At 55.8% G+C, this 21,942-nt stretch overlaps 1 protein-coding gene across 1 annotated transcript; it reads right to left on the reverse strand.

The window, feature by feature from the left end:
• Positions 1-9,261: 9,261 nt before the first annotated feature.
• ZNF517 (zinc finger protein 517) lies at positions 9,262-21,853 on the reverse strand. Its single transcript, XM_038555918.1, is given in 5 exon segments — positions 9,262-11,478; positions 12,194-12,307; positions 12,554-12,686; positions 13,789-14,029; positions 21,579-21,853. Coding segments are annotated over 5 exon segments (1,809 nt in total). The 5' UTR covers positions 21,635-21,853; the 3' UTR covers positions 9,262-10,213.
• Positions 21,854-21,942: the final 89 nt, after the last annotated feature.

A 21,942-nucleotide genomic window follows, 5' to 3' on the forward strand; every position in this document is an offset into this window, starting at 1 on the left:
AGAGAGCCTTCTCTCTCTGCCTGTGTCTCTGCCTCTCTCTGTGTCTCTCATGAATAAATAAATAAAATCTTAAAAAATAATAATAATAAAATAAAATCTTAAAAGCCACAAACACTTCAAGGATTTGCCAACATTTTTTTCAAAATCAGGAAGAAATCCCCTTTATGATTATACTAGTGACCTGAGGATTAACTCAAAGTGAAAATGTGTGTGTGCCACACAATTCAAGGATATTCAGTTGTGCTTTATTATTATTTTTTTTAATTTTCTTTATTTATTCACGAGAGACGCAGAGAGAGAAAGAGAGAGAAGCAGAGACACAGGTAAAGGGAGAAGCAGGCCCCACGCAGGGAGCCTGATGTGGGACTCGATCCCCAGACTCCAGGACCACACCCTGGGCTGAAGGCAGGCTGCAAACCTCTCAGCCACCCAGGGATCCCCTCAGTTGTGCTTTATTATTTTTTTAAAGATTTATTTATTTATTTATGATAGACATAGAGAGAGAGAGAGACAGAGACACAGGAGGAGGGAGAAGCAGGCTCCATGTCTGGAGCCTGACATGGGACTCGATCTTGGGACTCCAGGATCGCGCCCCGGGCCAAAGGCAGGTGCCAAACCGCTGAGCCACCCAGGGATGTGAGCCACTCACACCTCTCAGTTGTGCTTTAGAACAGACAAGGAGACCAGATGACAGAAGCACCCAGCTGGTGAGGCCTGCAGCCCGGAATATGGGTGCTCTGCGAGGGCAGGCCACAGAGGCCCCTAACAATCCCCCAAACACCCAACAGATAAAAGAGGCCCTTCCTCCTGGCACTGCAGCCTCTGAAATGCAGGTAGAGTGCAGTCGGGCTAGAGGCGGCGCCGGCCGCTGTGTCCGCAGCCCAAGGTGTGTCCAGGCCCTTCCCGGTCTCTGCCTCGGTGCTTTGGGGGCGCCTCGGAAAGCCAGCCTGGGGGGAGCGGAGGCAGAGGGAGAGCGACAGACGGACAGCATCCTGAGCATCCCCTCCTGCCTGGGCGGAGCCTTGCTGTGGCCCTGGGACACCTCAACCCCCTCCGGGTTACGTCCGAGGCTCTCTGGTCCCCCTCCTGCTCCTGTGCTGAAGTCACCAGCACCCTCAGCCCGGCCAGGGACCGTCCCACCACCCCGCACCTGGGCTCTGCGGGCCGCACAGCGGAACGGCGGTGGCCTTGTCCCCCCGCGTCCTGACACCGCAGCCTGGCCCTGCCCTTCTCCCCCTCTCCGCCCCCCGCAATCCAGGTCTTTCTGTGCCGTCCACCCCTCGCGCTGTCGCTAACCTGATGCCCGCGGAGCCGAGCAACACCCTGGCCCCACCGCCGGCCCGGCCCCTGCCCACCTCCCTAAGTGTTGCCTGGACCCCGCACCCCGCAGCGCCCCCTGGCCCCAGGTGGTAGGCCAGGCCCAGCGCGGAGCCTGCGGCCCCAGGGGTGGCTCCAGGGCCCGTGGTGCAGGGCGGGCGGATCCGCGGCCAGCAACCTGGGCAGCTGGCAGCCGGGCTGTCCCCGTCTCAGGCCTGAGCACAGGCCGCAGCGCTCGTGGCCGAGAGGGACGCAGGGGCTGGTCCCTCTCCCACGCCCGGCTCACAGGCAGATGCGCCCAGCTCTGCCAGCCGTTTGCTCTCTCTGCTGAGAACAGGAAGGCACCAAGGTGGACCTCATCAGGGCCGGGCGGGGGGCGGGCGGTGTTCAGGCGGCAGTGTGGGGCCATACTGGGGGGAGGTGGGCGGAGAACCCGGAGCACCGGCTGGGGCTGCACCTCATGGGCTGTCTACTGCCATATCCCCATTTTCTAGGTTAGGAGACTGAGGCAACCAAGTAACTTGTTCCAGGTCAATGCCTAGGAAGCGCTGAAACAGGGTTATTTGGTCCCAAATGTTTTAGTTTTACAAACAAGCAACTGACAGTCGGGCTCCATCCCTGAAGTTTACACAGCACGACAAGGGGGACCAAGGAGATGAACCCCCCTCCCTCGGGAAGCTACGGGGAAGACACGGCACCTCGGCCTTGAGGGCTAAGCAGGGCCTGCCAGCGAGGGCAGGCACAGGCGATGAAGGGGCCCTGCGGGGACTCGCCGAGCTAGGGCAGGGCTAGGAGGGCGCTGCCTCGGGCACTTGTCGGGACCAAATCCCGAGCAGCTGGCTGCCAGGAGGGTGTAGGTCCCCAGGGGGCACCGGGGGGAGGCCCCATGTCAACGCCAGGAGTCCCGGGGTCTAGCCACTCCTCGGGGCCGGGGCCGGGAATAGATGAGGCAGGAGGGCGGAGCTGCGGGCTTGGGGGGTGTCTCCAGAAGCCAGCTCCCCCAGGCCGCTGTGCCTGCCTCCAGCTCGCGGGTCCCCCAGTGCCCGCCCACCCCGGACCCTGCACACGCAGAGTGCCAGCACCGCCGCTTGCGAGCTCTGTGTCGCTGTCAGTCCCCCTCTCCAGGTCGCAGGCCTGTCCTGTGTCAACCCAAGAGCTGATCTGCTCAGCAAGGCCGTGGTGGCTCATCGCTGGGCAGCGAGTGCCCGCTCTCTGAACTGGCTGTGCGCTGAACCACTTGGGGCTCACCTGGCACCACCCCACAGGCTCTGATTTATTGGCGGGGGCGGGGGGCAGCCTGGGCATTGGGAATTTAAAGGCCTCCCAGGTGATCCTAAAATGCAGTGAAGTTTGACAACCACTGGGTAATGGAGACATAGAATCACCTGATCCCTGATTTGCTGGTCATCTGATGTTTCCCCACCTGCAAAGTGAGGCTCCCTACATCCCAGCTGAGGGTAGTGGGGTCACAGGGGGTCATCAGCCTTGTCTCCTCCCTCCCAGTACTCTGTCCTTACGGCCGATGGCTCTCGGTCTCTCAGGCTGTAGGACAGGAGTCCCTCCCCTGCTTGACTGTGAAATGAAGACCGGATCCCTCTTTTCTGGTAGGTTTTCTTTCTTTTTTTTTTTTTAAGATTTTATGTATTTATTCATAGACACAGAGAGAGAGGCAGAGACACAGACAGAGACACAGGCAGAGGGAGAAGCAGGCTCCATGCAGGGAGCCCAATGTGGGACTCGATCCCAGGTCTCCAGGGTCACACCCCGGGCTGCAGGCGGCGCCAAACCGCTGCGCCACCGGGGCTGCCCTCTCGTAGGTTTTCTGATGAAAACATGGGCTCTTGCATCTGGCTTATAATCCCCTGAGATTCGGGCAGCCCTGCGGGCACAGCGGTTTGGTGCCACCTGCGGCCCGGGGTGTGACCCTGGAGACCTGGGATCGAGTCCCACATTGGGCTCCCTGCATGGAGCCTGCTTCTCCCTCTGCCTGTGTCTCTGCCTGTGTCTCTCTCTCTCTCTATGAATAAATACATAAAATCTTTAAAAAAACAAAATAAATAATCTCTAGAGATTCCATCTTTAAAGAGTCCAAACCCAGGCAGTCCCAGTGGCCCAGTGGTTTAGCACCTGCCTTGGGCTCAGGACGGGACCCCGGGGTCCTGGGATCGAGTCCCCGGCAGGGAGCCCGATGTTTCCCATGTGGGGCACCTGTGGGAACCAGCGAAGACCCATGGGGAGCCTTGTCCCTGAGGGGCTTGGGAGGGAGGACATGGAGAGGAAAGCGGAGGAAGGGCTCTCCAGCACAGCACAGGAACCATGGGGCGGGGCCGGTGGGTGTCAAGGGCAGCGTGCCAGACCCGGGCTCCACAGAGGCCACGGGGCCGTCCCTGAAGCACGCAGTCCACATGACGAGACACCAGGGATGTGTGTGCACAGAAGAAAGCTACGTGAGCACACAGTGAGAAGGTGGCCATGTGCAAAGCAGGAAGAGGCCTCAGAACGAATCAAACCTACTCACACTCTGATCTTGGACTTCTAGCCACCAGAACTGTGAGGATTCTAGGAACCCATGACTTTCAAGGACATGGCATTTACTTCACTAGGTCGGTGAGCGGGTATCTGGGCCTGGGGCCTGGGGCCTCCACCAGGAGGTGTCTTCCCGGGTTGGGGATGTTCCCACCAAGGCTGTGGCGTCAGGACTGCCTCCTTGGCAGAACCTGCTTCTCCAAGCTGTGACTGGACTCGAAAACCAAACTGTCGATTCCTTTGAAAGCCCCATGACAGGGCAGCCTGGTGGCTCAGCGGTTTAGCGCTGCCTGCAGCCCAGGGTGTGAACCTGGAGACCCGGGATCAAGTCCCATGTCGGGCTCCCTGCATGGAGCCTGCTTCTCCCTCTGCCTGGGTCTCTGCCTCTCTCTCTGTGTGTATCTCTAATGAATAAATAAATAAATAAATAAATAAATAAATAAATAAAATCTTAAAAAAAAAAAAAAACATTCCTCATGCCTGAAGGCTCCTGGGTAACTCAGTTGGTTGAACATCTCACTCTTGATTTCAGCTCAGGTCATGATCCCTTTAAAAAAAAAAAAAAAGAAAGAAAGCCCCATGACAGATCCTTGGCTGTTCCCTGAGGCAGCTCTCTCCCACGCCCAGAGCTGATAGGACACAGATAAGCTTTTGGGGGGCTGTATAGACTCCTGCACCCTCGTTGGCGTGGCCTCCTCTCTTGGCCCTTGCTGTGGACCTCCCCAGCCTAATGTCTGTGACTTTTCCCTTCCTTCTCATTTGTTAGCCACAGGCGGCAACCCGAGCAGAGGCTGGGCCTTGCTGAGGTCACACTGTAAACTTCCAGGTGCCTTCTCCTTCCCTTTTTAGCAGCCAAGCCCAGTGTGATCACCCAACTGGAATGAGGGGTGAGGCTGGGAGTCAGCAGTTGGTCAGGTGCTGCTAGATAGGGACCCCGGCACCTGTCAACAATGGCAAGAGGCAGGGCTTCTGGGTGCCTCCCGCAGGGCTGCCATTTCGTGCAGCCGGTGAGGACTGCCGGCTGTGTCAGGCTGCGGTATCCTGTTTCCTGTGGCCACATCGTCCAGCAGGACCTGGCCCCTCACTAGTCCGTCCAGAACAGCCGCGGGCAGCACGTGGAGAAAGGCTGAGGAAGGCTGGGAAGACTGGCTGGTTCTTTCCGCTGTGGCCTGCAGATGGTCAATCAGTCACTGTAGACTGCTGAGGTCTGATGAGGGCAGCTTCAGGAGCCGGGGTTATCCCCTCAGTGCATGTACGACGGTTTGGAAGTCAAGAATTAAAGATAAAGCACAAATCTGAAAGTGAATCTCAGAAATGTGGGGTTAAGGGCAGCCTGGGTGGCTCAGTGGTTTAGCGCTGCCTTCAGCCCAGGGTGTGATCCTGGGGACCCGGGATCGAGTCCACGTCGGGCTCCCTGCGTGGCCTGCTTCTCCCTCTGCCTATGTCTCTCTCTCTCTGTCTGTCACGAATAAATAAATAAAATCTTAAAAAAAAAGAAATGTGCTATCAAGCAGTTATGCTGAAAACTCAGTGAAAAGGCCACCCCATCTTCTATGGCGCCCCTCTCAAGCACAAGCAGGAAGGAGACATGCTTTACCCAACTTGATTTAGTTTTGACCTTCGTAGGCCACAGACTGAGTCCCTATCTAGACTTTCTTCCTACTTCCTTCATCCAAGGTTATGATTTCAGTCATTCTTTCACCCAACAACTGAGCGTTGAGTATTGATCAGGCTTGTAGGAGTGCTCCTTGGGAACAGTCATCCGGGGCCCAGACATCCCCTGATGGCTACAGGGCAGGAGCACTGGCATCGCATCCTCTCCAGCCCTCTGGGGGTGTCCTCCTGGCTCAGAACAGTGGCTGCACCTCATCCTTCCCACCTGCCCGTTTACTTACTTCCAAGCTTTCCCAGACCCAGATGCCACCTCCATCAGCTCCGTAGCGCAGGAGCAGCTCTAGTGGCCCAGCTCTGGCGGTGTGGCATGCTGTCCTCAACAACCCAGCAAGGGGGGTCCCCATCCCCCAGCTGGCAGAGTGGTGGTGCTCAATTGCTCCAGCGTCCGACCTCACATCCCTGTGCCCTCACCCATCCCCCAGGCCACGCTCCATCTCCAGGGCATTCTCATGCCTTTTGCCAGGGCTGCTCCCTGTTAACCGTCCTGCCCGCAGAGCTCGCCTTCCCGCATGCCGTATCCCTGCCGCGAGTTCCCTAATTTCTCTTCTTGCTCCGCACTGCCCCCCCATCCTTTTCCTCAAATTGAGGACAACTCGAGAATTTTCCAATTGAGACACTGATGTGAAACTGAATACTCCCTTATTACTTCAGTGTTTCCTTTAACTCAAAATAGGAAAAAAAAAAAAGATGGAATCTGCTCTTCCTGGTTCCGTTTTGTTTTCTGCAGTGGGAACTGATGTGGAGAAAGCAGCTCTCAACGCCCCTGAGCCCATGCAGCTGCGTGGGGACCAGGTCTGGGGGAAGCAACTTTGGAGCAGGACGTGATGTCAGATTCCCCGGTGGGGAACCTCCTGCGGCAAAGCTGGCACCCGTCCCAAGGAGGAAGAGGATGAAGCAGAGACGCAGTGACAGGAGGCAGCCTGGGAGTTGGGGATAGTGTAGATGGGAACAGTTCTTTGTCACACATTCAATCACACTTTGGGGAGACGCCCAGGAATACGGTTGGTGGAGCAGCGACTTCCAGGGTCGCCAGACGGAGCGAAGCACGAGACCTCATCTGTTTGCAGCAGGGCCACCGCACGGAGTCTCCGAGAGGCTCCGATTTTATGGTTTCTGTGAGGAACGGGTCCCAAGATCCACGACTGTAACCCCGAGGCCGAGAGACTGTAGAGGCGGGACTGGTTGTAGCTGCGCCTGACCGGTCAGTGTCGGGGCAGGAGGCGACACTGGCTGCCCGGGGCGCTGGCCTGCGGGCCGGGGTTGGAAAGGAGACCTCCACCTGGTCGGGAGCGGTAGTAGCACAGGACCGAGCGGCAGCACAGGAAGCCCAGCAGCAGTCCTCTCCGCTCCCTTCTCACCCAGAATCACCCACATCCTCTACCTTGGGCCTTGCAACGCGCGGGGAATGCAGGCCCCAGGGCTGTACATGCGCCACCAGCCCACTGTCACTGCTGGGCCCAGGCACCCCCCTCTAGGCATGGGCGTAGGATGCTCGGGGCAGGGATCAGGTGTTGCGAACAGCACCAGGCAGCCTCAGAGGGGTCCAGCCCCTGGGGGAGGACACAGGTGTGGAGGGAGCACGAGGACTCTGCCCCAGGCGAGGGTCCCACTTACGCTCCCCGTGGACTCCAGGAACTTGAGGACACGGGGAGAACCTCGCATAGTCTCAGACTTCTCTTTTCTTTTTTGTCTGGTATCTTAGCCTGAGGACAGCTGACAGGCCAAGAACTGTCAGATGCGTAGCCTGAGAGCAGCATTCTGTGGGGAGTAGGTCATGGTGGCTTCAAAGCTAATGCACGGGAAGCCAGCAGCGTGAGGAGGAACCCACCGGGTAGGCAGGGGAAGGCCTGCTGCTCACCCTGGCCTCTCCGTGTTCACTCCTCTCCAACCTGGGCACCCTATCTCTGCCCAGGTCACCTGTGTGGGCCGTCGGTGGACTTTCACGACTGCTTGGCTTCCAGTAGGCTTTGCAGTGGGAGCCTCGGCCAGAGACTGGAGGGCGGGAAGGGAGTGAGGCCGGGACCTGGTATCACCTGGACATAAGCCATGTCAACTTCCAGTCCCGATTGGACCTGTCTCAAGCTTTGGCAATGCCGCGCCCAAGCTCACAGGCAATGCCGCCAGCCAGGGTTTATGCCAGGGCTCCCGCCGGCAGTATTGTGTGTGGAGAGGGAGGCCAGTGGGCAGCACCTACTCATGGGAGGACAACTGATCACCAGTGGTAGCTCCATGCCACAGGAACAAAGGAGCGCTGCTCATGCCTGCACAGAAGGAAGGATGCCCTCATGTACTCGTGGAAAAGCTAGTCGGGCTCCACCTGAGAAGCAGAACCAGTAGAAGGCAAGTAGCCACTAATTGTGGGGGCTGCTAAGCAAGCTCCAGGTCCTCAGGGCAATCACTCAGGAGGACAAGATCACCAGCTGATGCTTTTCCACAGGCCGGAGCAGAAATCAAGACCTGGACGTTCAACCGAGTTACTCAGGTGCCTTTAAAAAAATGTTTTATAAAATATTGGGGTGGAGAACACCTCTGAGGACAGATAGTTTAGGTCATAGGGGACACGCAACTTTTTTTTTTTTTTTTTAAGATTTTACTCATTTATTCATAGAGACACAGAGAGAGAGAGAGGCGGAGACACAGGCAGAGGGAGAAGCAGGCTCCGTGCAGGGAGCCCGACGTGGGACTCGATCCCGGGTCTCCAGGATCAGGCCCTGTGCTGGAGGCAGCGCTAAACTGCTGAGCCACCTGGGCTGCCCTTCATATTAAAAATCTCGTAACTGGGACACCTGGGTGGCTCAGTGGTCGAGCGTCTACCTGCAGCCCAGGGCATGACCCCCGAGTCCCAGGTTTGAGTCTTCCATCCCGCTTCTTCCTCTGCCCGTGTCTCTGCCTCCCTCTGTCTCTCACGAATAAAATAAGATCTTTAAAAAAAAAAAAAAAAAAGAGGCTAAAAAAACACATCACCACAGTAATCTCTGAAATGTGACAAGGTAATTTTTTACATTTTAAAAATATTTTACATTTCTTTTTTTAAAGATTTTTATTTATTTATGATAGAGAGAGGAAGAGAGAGAGAGAGAAAGGCAGAGACCCAGGCAGAGGGAGAGGGAGAAGCAGGCTCCATGCATGGAGTCCAACGTGGGACTCAATCCCAGGACTCCAGGATCACGACCTGGGCCCAAGGCAAGGCGCTAAACCGCTGAGCCACCCAGGGATCCCTATTTTACATTTCTAAAAAGATTTTATTTATAGGGCACCTGGGTGGCTCAGTCAGTTAGGCGTCTGCCTTGGGCTGTCACGATCCCAGGATCCTGGATCGATTCCTGCATCAGGCTACCTGGTCCACGAGGAGTCTGCTTCTTCCTTTCCTGTTCTCCCTGCTTGTGATCTCTCTAAGATTTATTTATTCATGAGAGACACAGGCAGAGGGAGAAGCAAGCTCCCTGCAAGGAGCCCAATATGAGATTCGATCCTGGGACTCCAGGATCACACCCTGGGCCGAAGGCAGGCACTAAATTGCTGAGCCACCCAGGGATCCCCAATAACATTTTTTTTTTTTTAAAGATTTGTTTTAGAGAGCGAGGGAGCATGCACAAATGGGGGGAGGAGCACAAATGTGGGGAGGAACAGAGGGAGATGGACAAGCAGATTCCATGCTGAGCAGGGAGGCTGACATGGGGCTCGACCCTATGACCTCAAGATAGGACATGAGCTGAAATCCAGAGTTGGTTACTTAACCAACTGAGCCACTCAAGCATCCCTACATTTCTTTTTTTTTTTTTTTTAATAAGTTTTTGCATTTCCCAAATGTCCTACAAAAAATTTATACTTAGGGGAAAAAAAGTAGATTAAAAAATACACATTTACTGGTCAGCTCTTCAGCTGGCTTGGGGCTGGAGGCCTCCTTTCTGGTGCACCTTCTATAGGATGCCGCAGAAGCTGTCAGCACTCTCAGCGTTCCCAACCAAGGGTCACTAAGAGATGCCTTCCCTTGTCAGCAGGCCCTCGGGAGGCTCCTCCCCAGAGCCGCCTTCTGCTGACAGGCCTGGTGAGGGCGGACCATGCTCAAGCCAGCTGGGGTTCCTGAGGCACTGCTGGGAGCCTGCAGACCCTGGTCCCCAAGTCCTGGCTCCCGCCACTGCCCCTCCGGCCTGACTGGTTGACAAACCCTTGATCCACCTGAGAATCCCAAGCATCCCCAAGCCGGGTACCCTGTGGATTCTAGTCCTGTGCCCTCCCCTCCAAATAGGGGCTGGGCTGGGCTGCCCCCCACCCCCACCCCCTCGCCCCGCCGCAAGCTGGGCTTCATCTTGGTCAGTCCTAATAAAAGTAAACAAAAATGAGCCAACATAGCCTTTTTGTTTGTTTTGTTCTGATCACAAGTCAGTGTTTGGAAAACAAATGAGTGGAAAAAGAAAACAGAACCCACCCACAATCCTCATGTGACTCATTGGAGCATGTGTGTGCATCCAGGCTCCCCAGCTGCGGGAGGACCCCTCTGGCTCACCGTCCTCACCCTGCGTGCTGCCTGACCACAGCCCTGGCCCCGGGCCCTCTGCCTTGGGGCCTCTCCCCAATGGGTTCTCTGCCTTTTCTGTTGTTTGGGGATGGGAGGGGGGGGCAGAGGGAAAGTGGGAGAGAGAATCTCAAGCAGACTCCATGCCCAGGAGACTCCACGTGAGATCGGGGCTCAATCTCACACTCCAAGATCATGACCTGAGCCGAAATCAAGAGTCAGACACCCAAGTCTCTGACTTTTACCAACTCGTCTGTGTTCCCCACCCTCCCGGGAGCACTCTGGGCCATGGACCTTCTGGTGCTGAATGAGGGCAGACAGCCGGCTGCAGGCCCTCCCACAGGCCCGGCACCTGTAGGGCCTCTCACCGCTGTGCAGCCGGTAGTGCTCATTCAGTGTGTAGCTCCTGCGGAAAGCCTTGCCACATTCCGTGCAGGCAAATGGCTTCTCCTTGGTGTGGGTCTTTTGGTGCAGAGTGAGGTTGGACTTCCGGCTGAAGGCTTTGCCACATTCCCTGCACTCGAAGGGCTTCTCGCCCGTATGCAGCCTCTGGTGCAGGAGGAGCAAGGAGTTGTGCTTGAAGAGCCTCTGGCATACGGAGCACTGGTACAGCTTGTCCCCTGCAGCAGCTTTCTGCGCTGCGCCGAGCAGGGTATTCGGACAGCCGCTGTCGTCTCGGGGGCTCTCCCTGGCATGCAGCCTGTGGTGTTTGAGGAGCGAGGACCCACGGATGAAGCGCTGCCCACACTGCAGGCAGGTGTAAGGCCTCTCCCCGCTGTGGATGCGGCAGTGCTCATTGAGTGTGAACCTGCGGCAGAAGGCCTTCCCGCACTCCCCGCACTCGTAGGGCTTCTCCCCTGTGTGGAACTTCTGGTGCTGCCGGAGCCGGGAGCTGCGGCCAAAGGCCTTCCCGCACTCCCCACACTTGTAGGGCTTCTCCCGAGTGTGGACTCGGTGGTGCGCAGTCAACTGTGTGCTCTGCCGGAAGGCCTTGCCACACTCACTGCACTGGTAGGGCTTCTCCTCGGTGTGGATCAGCTGGTGTCTCAGGAGAATGGAGCTCTGCTTGAAGGCCTTGCCGCACTCAGTGCACTGGTAGGGCTTGGCGCCCGTGTGGATGACCTGGTGCCTGAGCAGCAGCGAGTTGTACTTAAACGCCTTGCCACAAGCACACCTGTACACTCTCTGCCCAACAGTGCCTGCACGGCCCGAGGCTCGCTGTTTGTCCTCCAGGACCCCCAGGGACGTGCTGAGTACCCCACCAGGGCCGCCTGCCTGGAGGGGGAGGGGTACTTTATCTAACCCATCCTCAGGACTGCCATTCAATTCAGTTAACTTGGGCCTCCCCGCAGGGAGGCGGCCCCAAATCGTGCCCAATAGTCCTAACTGCTTAGAGGACACTCTCCTCAGAGGAGATTGCTTGATCCCAGCCTCCATCCTAGAATCTGGAAAAATGAACAGAGAATGAAAAAATGACCTAGCCTCTATACTCATAAAAGAAACTCCGTGATTTGAAAACATAATCTTTAGATCAAAGAAGTAGGGAAGTTTGGGAACTTCTCCCAAGAATCTGTAAAACCAGAGTCCGCATAAGAAAGAGAGCCCAGAGGAGGGTCTGAGGGAAGTGGGTTGAGGAGGGGAGCTCGTGAAAGGGGAGCGGCATCAGGAGAGAGGTAGGGCACGGGCCTGGCCCACGGGACTGTGTGGGGAGCAGGCTTGACTGAAGAGTGGGGCCTGGGGGTGCTGCTAGCCCTCGCACCCCTCTCCCTCTGGGCGCTCGGCCATAGTTCACTCACTCGGAGGACATGCTAAGCATTCCCTGTGGACGGCACGCCGCCTCCGCAGTCCCAAGCTGAGGCCCTGGCGCGGGAGCCGTGGGGAACTGGGAGAATCACAGCAGCTCAGGGGTCCTCCCCACCCACCCACAGCCCCCACAGATCTGGCCCGACACCTCAGAGAACCAGGAGGACATTCACGCACTTGGGTCTCTTGCACAAGTTAGTCCTGGTTTGGCCTTGGGTCACAAGCAAGGTGTTTCACAGGAAATCTGGCCCTGCTGTGAGGAGCTCAAAGTACAGCCTTCCTGGTGCCCAAGCACTAGGGGCGGGGGGGGGACAAGAAGTTGTACAAAGGCCAGGCCTCTCTGTGCCTTGCACTTACCTGGGCAGCGGCTGGTTGCGGACCCTCGCTCCTCAGTCACCTGCAGAATCAAAGCCCCCGGCTCCTCCCCTTGCTCCAAGAGGGAGATCAGTGCTGGTTTGGCAACAAGAAAGCCTACGTGCAAGGAGGAGAGCGGCACGTGTCAGGGAGCAGAAGGAAGGAAAGATGCCCGGCTGTGGGGCCTGAAACACTTACTTCCCTAGGAGCGGGACAGCTGCATGGCCATGGAGAGATGGGGGCCCTCCAGCTTCCCTTACAAACATGCTGGACTATGAATTTGGAAAAGAATCAACTCCCCCAAGAGGCCAGTGGAAGAGGCAGGTTTGCCACTGAGCTCAACCCCGGGACGGCTGGGGAAGCCTCACCCAGCGAGGTCCACGTGCCCGTAGTTCTCCAGCATCACATCCCTGTACAGTGCCCGCTGGTCGGGGGCCAGGCAACTCCACTCTATCCTTGTGAAGTACACGGCCACATCCTCAAACACCACGGCCTCCTGCAACCACAAACCCTGCTGTCTGGGGCTGTCTGGACAGGAGATGCAGAGATGTCAGGGATATTCAGGGTACCTGTTCGCTTCTGGGGGTCAAGGCATCTGCCCGTGTGGTCACTGCTGCATCCCCAAGGCCTGGCACAGAGGGAACACCTCGACATTCCCCAAGGAAATTTGGGCAGTCCCACTGCCATAAAGCTGTGGGAGGACGAGGGGTTTCAACCGTGGCCTCATACCTCTCCACAGCCTACAGGGGTCTGGGGAGGAGGCACCCTTGAGATGCTGCCGGTCTAGCAACATCTACACTGGTAGGGAGCGTTCCTGTCCTTTGGTTCTCTGATCTCAAGAGAGAACCCAAAGGCTGTGTGGACGAAGAAGGGCTGGTCATTCACGCCAGGACAGAAGTAGATGCTGGGGAGGGACAGGGACCCTGGCCTCGCTGGCTGCCCCTGGAGGCTCTAGGGCTGCAGGAGATCCCGGGCAGCCCGCTTCTGCCCAAAGCCTCAGGAAGGAGCACACAGAGCACTGTGAAGTTTCAAAGAGGGAGGCGGTGGCCCCTTGGCTCACAGACTCCATCCTGTGACCCACCTGCAGGAGTGGGAGCTACATGAGTGGGCCTGGGGCCTGCTGGGAAAGTGCTCAGGGCTGAAAAGCTGAGGGCTGGGGATGAAGGCAGCCAAGAGGCTCAAACAGGGCACTCACCTGGAGTGTGGGCGTCGCAAGTGGCACCGCCATTCCAGGGTCCCCGTCAGGGGAAGAGCAGGTGCTGGGGACAGTGAGTGTTGAGTGGAAGGAGCCCAGGCCTAAGTCCCATCCACCCCTGTCCCTGTCCCCCAGGACCACCCAGATACAGAAGAGACAGGAAAAGGTGAGACACGGGGCAAGCCCACCCCGTCAGCCCAGAGGATCCCCTCATGGCCCAGGAAGCCACACCCTAAGACCTGCTCACCCACACACCTCCGCCCCTCACTGCTAATTTTCCCAGGGATGTCTTCTTGGACCATCCTATATAAAATGCCACCCCCACCCCAGAATTCCTTCCGTACTCTCGTTCCCTGTTGTATTTCTCTCCACGGCACCTGTGCTGACATAACGGTCGACTTACTTGCTTCTTATCCGCCTTCCTCCATGAAGAAAGACCTGTAGTCTGGTCACTCAGGCTGTACCCCCAGAGCCTGGGGGAGGGCCCGACACACAGCAGGTGCTCGGCAGGGGTCTGTGGAATGAACACACAAGCGGTTCCATGACGAGCGGTTCCATGACGGCGTGTGAGTGTGCCACCAGGAAGACCGTGCTGTGGATCATTAGAGAGCCTTCTTGCTGCATCACCTCGTGAAACAAGCAGCCTGTAAACAGAAAGACAAGTCTGGCCGCACGTACCCCAGCACAGCAGCCTTAGTTTCCTTGTGGCTGACTCTTCTTTTCCTTCTTTCCGTTTCTCTGATTTCTCCAAGGCTTACTGCTTATTCACAAACGTGTGTTGCAATTGGAAAAAGGTGGTTTTTTTTTTTTTTTTTTTTTTAATTTTTCTTTTTATTTATTTATGATAGTCACAGAGAGAGAGAGAGAGGCAGAGACACAGGCAGAGGGAGAAGCAGGCTCCATGCACCGGGAGCCTGATGTGGGATTCGATCCCGGGTCTCCAGGATCGCGCCCTGGGCCAAAGGCAGGCGCCAAACCGCTGCGCCACCCAGGGATCCCGGAAAAAGGTGGTTTAAAGACCAAAAATCACAATTCTGTCCACAGAGTAGGCCCTGGTCTCCAGGTCTCTTCCTCAGTGGAAACCCGCACTCTTGCCGTCGGGCGGGCGGAGGCCTCTGGGGCATCCTCCCCTGTGGGGATCGAGCCTCAGAAGCAGCTGCCACTCTGTAAAGCAACGTCGTCTCAGGCATCAGCTGACAGAAGTCCTGTAGTTATGATGCGCCTCTGGCTGGCAGGAGAGCCTTGGAACCTGCGGGAGCCTAAGGGGCTGCACCCGATGATCTGAGAGGCCCCCCGGGGGGGGTTGCAAATGCAAAGAGCAGACCCACGGCGGGCGGGCGGCCGGCGGACAGCCTGTGGGGAGGACCCGCCCGACGTAGCTGGCAAGGCCCGGCCTCGGCTCCTCAGGGCGCTCTCCGCAGGCGGGGCTCGTTTCTCCGCTATGCCCCGGGCGCTGCCTACAGGGGGAAGACCGTGGTCCCACCGCTGGACCCCGGGAGTGAGTCTAACCAGAGAAAACCAGCGCGGGGTTGGAACAAGTGGAGGAGGGGTCGCGGCTGAGAGAACGGCCCAGGTCGCGCCGGCGTCGGTGCTAACGGGCGCCTGAGGGCCGCGGGGCCAGCGCCCCGCCCGTCGCCCCAACCCCGCTCGCGACGCGCAGGGCCGCGGCCCCCGAAGCCGGCCGCGGCCCCCTCCGCACCTGCCTTCGCCCGCACGGCGAGCGGGGGCTCCGGGCCCGGGGCTCAGGCGCGCGCCCCCACGAGCCTCTCGCTCGCTCTCTTCAAGGCCCCGCAGTGGCCGCCGCCTGTGGCCTCGCTCGTCTGTTCCGCCGTCACACGCGCGTCTCTCCTCTACCCAGCGAAGCGGCCGAGCGGGGCCCCGGGACACCGCAGGCCGGGCGCCACCGGCGACGCAACCGGAGGACGAGCGTGCGGGTGCCAAGCACCGCGGCCGCCGCCTCCTCACCCCGCCCCGGCCAGCGGCGCGGGGGCGCCCGCCCTGGGCTTCCGGCCCGGCCCCGGAAGCGGGCCGCTCTAGGAGCTCGGAGGACTGCGCCTCGGGGGCGCCCGCCGGCTCCCGGGGCTGATCGCGCGCGGCCCGCCGGCGCCCGGAAGTTGGAGGGCGGGGCCGCCGCGGGGGCGGGGCATCGTTGCAGGCGGCCCGCTTCCGAGGCAGCGCCTTCTCTCTTGTAGCTTTTTATTTAAGTCCCTGAAATCACAGCCAGTTGCGCCGGCCGCGGAGAGACGCCCCGGGGAGCCTTCACCCCCTTCACCCACACTTGAGGTAGCTCCTCCACCAGCGTGACTTTCAAACTTCTGAGACTCCCAGTAAAAAAGGCTTTACGGTGTGACCCATCCCTCGCGCAGATCTGTTGATGCAGAAATGCTCACACGTCGTAATTTTGAAAAATTTTGACAAAACGTTTTACTCATGATATTCAATGAAATCTCAAATGTTTTTCCTTAAATGCTTTCTCATGGGCAGTCCCGGTGGCGCAGCGGTTTAGCGCCGCCTGCAGTCCAGGGCGTGATCCTGGAGACCCTGGATCGAGTCCCATGTCAGGCTCCTTGCGTGGAGCCTGCTTCTCCCTCTGCCTGTGTCTCTGCGCCCCGCCCCTCTCTCTCTGTCTCTCATTAATAAATAAAATCTTTAAAAAAAAAATCTTAAAAAAAAGAACTTTTTCAAAAAATTTATGTTTATGCGGCAGTCTATTAAGTATACAATAGCATGTCTAAAAAAGCAACATACATACTTTAATTTTAAAATATTTTATTGCTAAAAGATGCTAACCATCATCTGAGGTTTCAGCAAGTTCTATTACTGATCACAGATCACCATGACAAATAATAATGAAAAAGTTTTAAGTATTTTAAGAATGACCAAAATGTAGGGGCACCAGGTGGCTTTGTGGCTTGGGTGTCTGCATTCAGCTTGGGTCATGATCTCAGGGTCCCAGAATCCAGCCCCGTGTCGAGCTCTCTACTCAGTCGGGAGTTTACTTCTCCTTCTGCCTCTGCTCCTGCTGCTGAGTGCTCTCTCTCTCAAATAAATAAATTAAAAAAGTTTTTTGAGACTTTATTTATTTGAGCGTAAGAGAGAGCAAAGCAGAGGGACGGGCAGAGGGAGGAGAAGCAGACTCCCCTGCTGAGCAGGGACCCCACTTGGGACTCGATCTCAGGACCTCAGGTCATGTTCTGAGCCGAAGGCAGATGCTTAACAGGCTGTGCCATCCAAGCTCCCCAAATTTTTAAAAATCTTAAGAAAAATGAATTATCAAAATGTGACAGATGCAAGTGAGCAAATGCTATTGGAAATAGGTCAGCAATAGACTTGTTCACTAGGGTCGCCAAGAGCTTATAATATATAAAACATGCTGGGCAGCCCTGGTGGCTCAGCGGTTTAGGGCTGCCTTTGGCCCAGGGTGTGATCCTGGAGATCCCAGGATCAAGTCCCATGTCAGGCTCCCTGCATGGAGCCTGCTTCTCCCTCTGCCTGTGTTGTGTCTCTGCCTCTGTGTGTGTGTGTGTGTGTGTCTCTCATGAATAAATAAGTAAAATCTTTAAATATATATATATATATAATACAGTATCTGCAAAGTGGAATAAAACAAGATATGCCTGTTTACATATACATGTAACTTTTCAGCACATATACTCAGCTACTAAAAACACTCATGAAAGAAGTGGGGTTTTTTTCACTTAAAATTTTTTTAGGTTTGTCTCAACATGTATACTTTCCTTGATTTTTGTTTTGTTTTGGATATTTATATATAAGAATTACCCTTTATCCCAATTTTACCCCAGGTATTATCTGGGCTCCCCTTTTCTGCTTAGAGATACAGATTTGGACAGCACCCCTCCCACAGCTTCTGGATATTCTAGGAATTTTTTACCGCTTTTAATAGACACTTAAAAAAAACAAAACACAAAAAACAAAAAAAACAGGGCAAAAAAAAAAAAAAAAAAAACAGGGCAGCCAGGTGGCTCAGTGGTTTAGCGCCACCTTCAGCCCAGGGCATGATCCTGGGGTCCCGGGATCTAGTCCCACATCAGCTCCCTGCATGAGCCTGCTTGTCTCTGCTTCTGTCTCCCTCTCTCTGTGTCTCTCATGAATAAATAAAATCTTAAAAAAAAAAAACATCATTTTCTAAAAGGATTATTTATTTTTTCATGAGAGACACAAAGAGAGAAGGGCAGAGGGAGAAGCAGGCTCCATGCAGGGAGCCTGACGTGGGACTCAATCCCAGGACTCCAGGATCACATCCTGGGCTGAATGCGGCGCTAAACTGCTGGGCCACTGGGGCTGCCCACACCATCATTTTAAAACGTAGAATACCTAGAAAGGAATTACAAATCCCTTCAGGATCCTCTGTGATGAACTTTCACACCCTAAATAGTGTAGCACCCATGTCAACAAGCTGATTTTGCCCGGGGCCCTCAAAGCCTTGCGGGGCCCTCAGACCACCTTTCCTGTTGGTGCCCAACGGTAGCCGCTCTGACTGCCTCAGCCCTTGTGACTTCTGCAGACGCACTTTGTGTCCTCGGTGTATTTACTGACAGAACTCACAATAACCTGATGAAAGATGGAGGTATTGTTCCCATATAAAAGATGAGAAAAGAATCGTGTTCTGTTAAGGGCAACTGATGCTGGGGGTGGGAAGTCAAGTGGAAGAAGACAAAAGAGGGTCACGGGTACACATGTTTATACTATATTATTCCTGGGATCCCCGGGTGGCTCAGCGGTTTAGCGCCTGCCTTTGGCCCGGGTTGTGATCCTGGAGTCCTGGGATTGAGTCCCACATCGGGCTCCCTGCAGGGAGCCTGCTTCTCTCTCTGCCTCTTTCTGTGTGTCTCTCATGAATAAATAAATAAAATCTTAAAAACAAAAAAAATTATTCTTGTGTGTACGTAACAAGAAACATAGAAAAAAAAAAAAGCTAGAAAAAAAAAGCTCTATGCCTAACGTGGGCTTGAACTCATGACCCTGAGATTGAGTTGCATGTTCTACTGAGCTAGCCAACCCCTCCCTTAAAGAAACATTTAAAAAACAGATTAAGGGATCCCTGGGTGGCGCAGCGGTTGGGCACCTGCCTTTTGGCCCAGGGCGCGATCCTGCAGACCCGGGATTGGGATCGAATCCCACGTCGGGCTCCCGGTGCATGGAGCCTGCACTCCCTCTGCCTGTGTCTCTGCCTCTCTCTCTCTCTCTGTGACTATCACAAAAAATAAATAAATGAATATTTAAAAAAAAAATAAAATAAAAATAAAAATAAAAAAATAAAAAACAGATTAAAAAAAAGATTTTATTTTTGAAGGTGGCACTAAACCTCTGAGCCACTCTAAAAAACAGCTTTAAAGGAAATATTTTTTTTTTTTTTTTGAGAAAGCATGGGGGGGACATTGCAGAGGGAGTGAATCTTTTTTTTTTTTTAATTTTATTTATTTGATAGAGCACAAGTAGGCAGAGAGGCAGAGGGAGAGGCCGACACCCTGCTGAGCAGAGAGCCCAATGTGGGACTTGATCATGGGACTCTGGGATCATTGCCTGAGCTGAAGGCAGACGCTTAGCCCACTGAGCCACTCAGGCACCTTTTTTTTTTTTTTTTTTTAAAGATTTGTTTAGAGAAAGAGAGCATGAGTGGGAGGGGCAGAAGGACAAGAGAGAATCTCAAGGTGACTCGGTGCTGAATGCAGAGCCTGACATGGGACTCAATCTCATGACCCCAAGATACAACCTGAGCCGAAATCAAGAGTCAAATGCTTAACTGACGGAGCCATCCAGGTGCCCTGGAAATAATTTCTAAGAATAAAGTTTGAATTGCTGGGCAGACATAATCTTGGATGCTAAGAGAAGGGTGCCCCACTCATCAGCAGAAGCAAAAGGTACTTTGTGGGGAGGGCCTCATCTGGTGGCAGAGGCAGATGGGTCCCTCTTGAAGGCCTTAGAACCCTATGTCCTGTGTGGCTGTCCCTAGAGGCCCCCATCTCCAGGGGACCCAGATTTATGGCATCCCTGCTGTGTGCCAGACTTGATGGCCCCTCACATGGAAGTTGACCTTCAGGCTAGTGAGATGGAGCCAAATCGGGGGTCTCTGGGCTTTGAAGGTTGGGGGGACACCAGCCAGGACCCCCATCTCTGCAAGGAGAGATACACGGAGCATGAGGCGGGAGCACAATCCACATCAGGCAGGTGTCTGCACCTCTGAGAGCCCCAGCATTGGTGGCCCTCCCTTAAGTCCATGCCTGCCATCTCCAGGTAGGCCTTCAGGAAAGGCCCGAGCAAGCAAGCCTCCCGGAGCAGCGCTTCTTGAAGCTTCCCTGGTCCCAGCTGTGAGACATTCCTTGGAACTCTTGGGTGGCTCTGCTGACCATTTCACCTCAGACTGTGGCACCGACTGATGTAGGAAACATAGAGCTCAAAGCTGACAGCCAAGAAAGAATTTTTGAGACATCTTTGGTGCAAAAAAGGGGTTTTATTAAAGCAGGGGGACAGGACCCGAGGGCAGGAAGGGCTGCACTGGGATCACAAGGAGTGGCCTATTACAGACTTTCAAATTGGGAAGGGGTTAGGGAGAGCCTAAGTCTCTAAGAAATTTGGAAGCAAGGTTTCCAGGATCCTGAGGGGGCTGGCTATTGTCAGGAGAAGCTCTTTTATTACTGTTTCATTAAACTTGAGTCATGACACCTTTCAGATGTCTATCTGCGGGCCATGTGCCTGGGGATGATCGCCAACATGTATCTTGGGGGGTAGAGATAAAAGAATTTCTATATGTTCAAGTAGACTCACAGGGTCCTGGGGGCCGAGCTAGAATTGCCTGTTGCCCTCAGCACAGTGCTAACACCGAGGCGGCTGAGCTCCTCGGAGAAATCACTCTGTTTTAAGGATTTGTCAATAGTAATTCAATAACTTTTCTTCTGCCTTTGACTCCTACATCACTGACCAATGGCAAGGCTCTGAACACAAGTCCTGCAGTGGACCTGGTTAGCCACCTTCTGGCTGCATCCGGCTCTAGGAGAGGGAGAGTAGGGGGTCCTGCCCCACCATACCCCATCCCAGAGACCCGAGGGACCTTCTCGGGGACCTCACAGCCTGACTGTCCAGGTACTGTCTGCACCCCCACGCCCTCTTCCTCTGCCTTTCTGGTCCTCTGAGCCTAGCTCAGGCTGACCTCAAAACCCTTCATTTTGGGGCAGCCCTGGTGGCTCAGCGGTTTGGTGCCGCCTTCGGTCCAGGGCCTGATCCTGAAGACCTGGGATCGAGTCCCATGTCAGGCTCCCTGCATGGAGCCTGCTTCTCCCTCTCTCTGTGTCTCTGCCTCTCTCTCACTCTGTGTCTCTCATGAATAAATAAATAAAATCTTGAAAAAAAAAAAAAAAACCTTTATTTTGCCCGGGGGAGGCTCAGGTGCCCCTTACCCCCTTGGCCCTGCCGGCTGTGCTGCCTCCTGACCCCCCATCTCTGCAAACCTATCTGTTGCCTCTCTTGGGGCCTCACCAGTCCCCTCTGCTCCTCTGTAGCTTCAACATGAAGCCACACGGCCCCCCCTTCTTACCGTCCCACGATGTCATTCTCGCCACCACCCCTCCAAGGCCTACCTGACCAGGCTGGTGCTAGCAAACACCCTACCCCAAGGTCCTGAGTGCAAACCTCTGTCCGGCTGGATCTCTGCCCTCTCTCCCTCGCTGGCTCTTCCTCTACTGGCCTCGCCCTGCACACCCACATCCCCAGTCAAGGTCTACCTAGACTTGCTGTGGGCCGTTCTCACTCAGACAGGGGTCCCACCTCCAGGCACCCTCTCCTGAAGCCCCCTGCCACTCCCCAGTGGGTAACTCCGGGGAGCCTTCACTCAGCAGTTCAGGCCCGGCTGGAGGCTCCCTGCCCAGGGAAGAGGCCGGCTCCTCACCTGCGGCTCACAGCTGTTCCCTCTCTCAGCTCCATCCCCACTCACCCTTCCTCACAGTTTTGTCCTATTTCCTGGGCCTGCTTCCCCTCCTCCCCGGGGGACCCACCATCCCAGATGAGGTTTCCGCATCTGTGCGGTCGCCCAGTCTCTCCGTGGCACCCACCCTCCTAGACGCCCCCAGACATCCCGCGCCCCGCCGCCCCGGTTCTCCAAGCGAAGACCGGGAGCCTGTGTCTGTCTCCCAACACCCATATCCAGGCAAGGCCACCCTGCCCTCCCCGAAAACCCACCGTGCACCAAGTCCAGCATCCCCGGAGCATCTGCTGTCTCTCGTCCAGATCCCCATTCTCTGCAAACCATCCTGTTCCCCAAACGGTCCACCGTCTACCGTTTCCTTAAAAGGGGGCCCTCGCCCTGCAAAGGAGCGCAGCACCGGGCAAGGAGTCTCCTGGCGGAGACGGCGGGCTTCCGGCCAAGACGTGAGCCCTGCGAGCCCATGTCCCCAGCCGCTCTATCCGGGGCCGCGCGACCCTGGAAAGTCACTCCTTTCCGGGCGCCCGCGGCCGCTCAGGGTGACGCTCGCCCAGCAGGGGGCAACAGCGAGCGCCGTACTCGCCTCCGACCTGCCCCCAGACCCCGCCCCGCGAGAACCGC

Source organism: Canis lupus, chromosome 13 (assembly GCF_011100685.1).
Source record: "Canis lupus familiaris isolate Mischka breed German Shepherd chromosome 13, alternate assembly UU_Cfam_GSD_1.0, whole genome shotgun sequence".
NCBI lineage: Eukaryota > Metazoa > Chordata > Mammalia > Carnivora > Canidae > Canis > Canis lupus.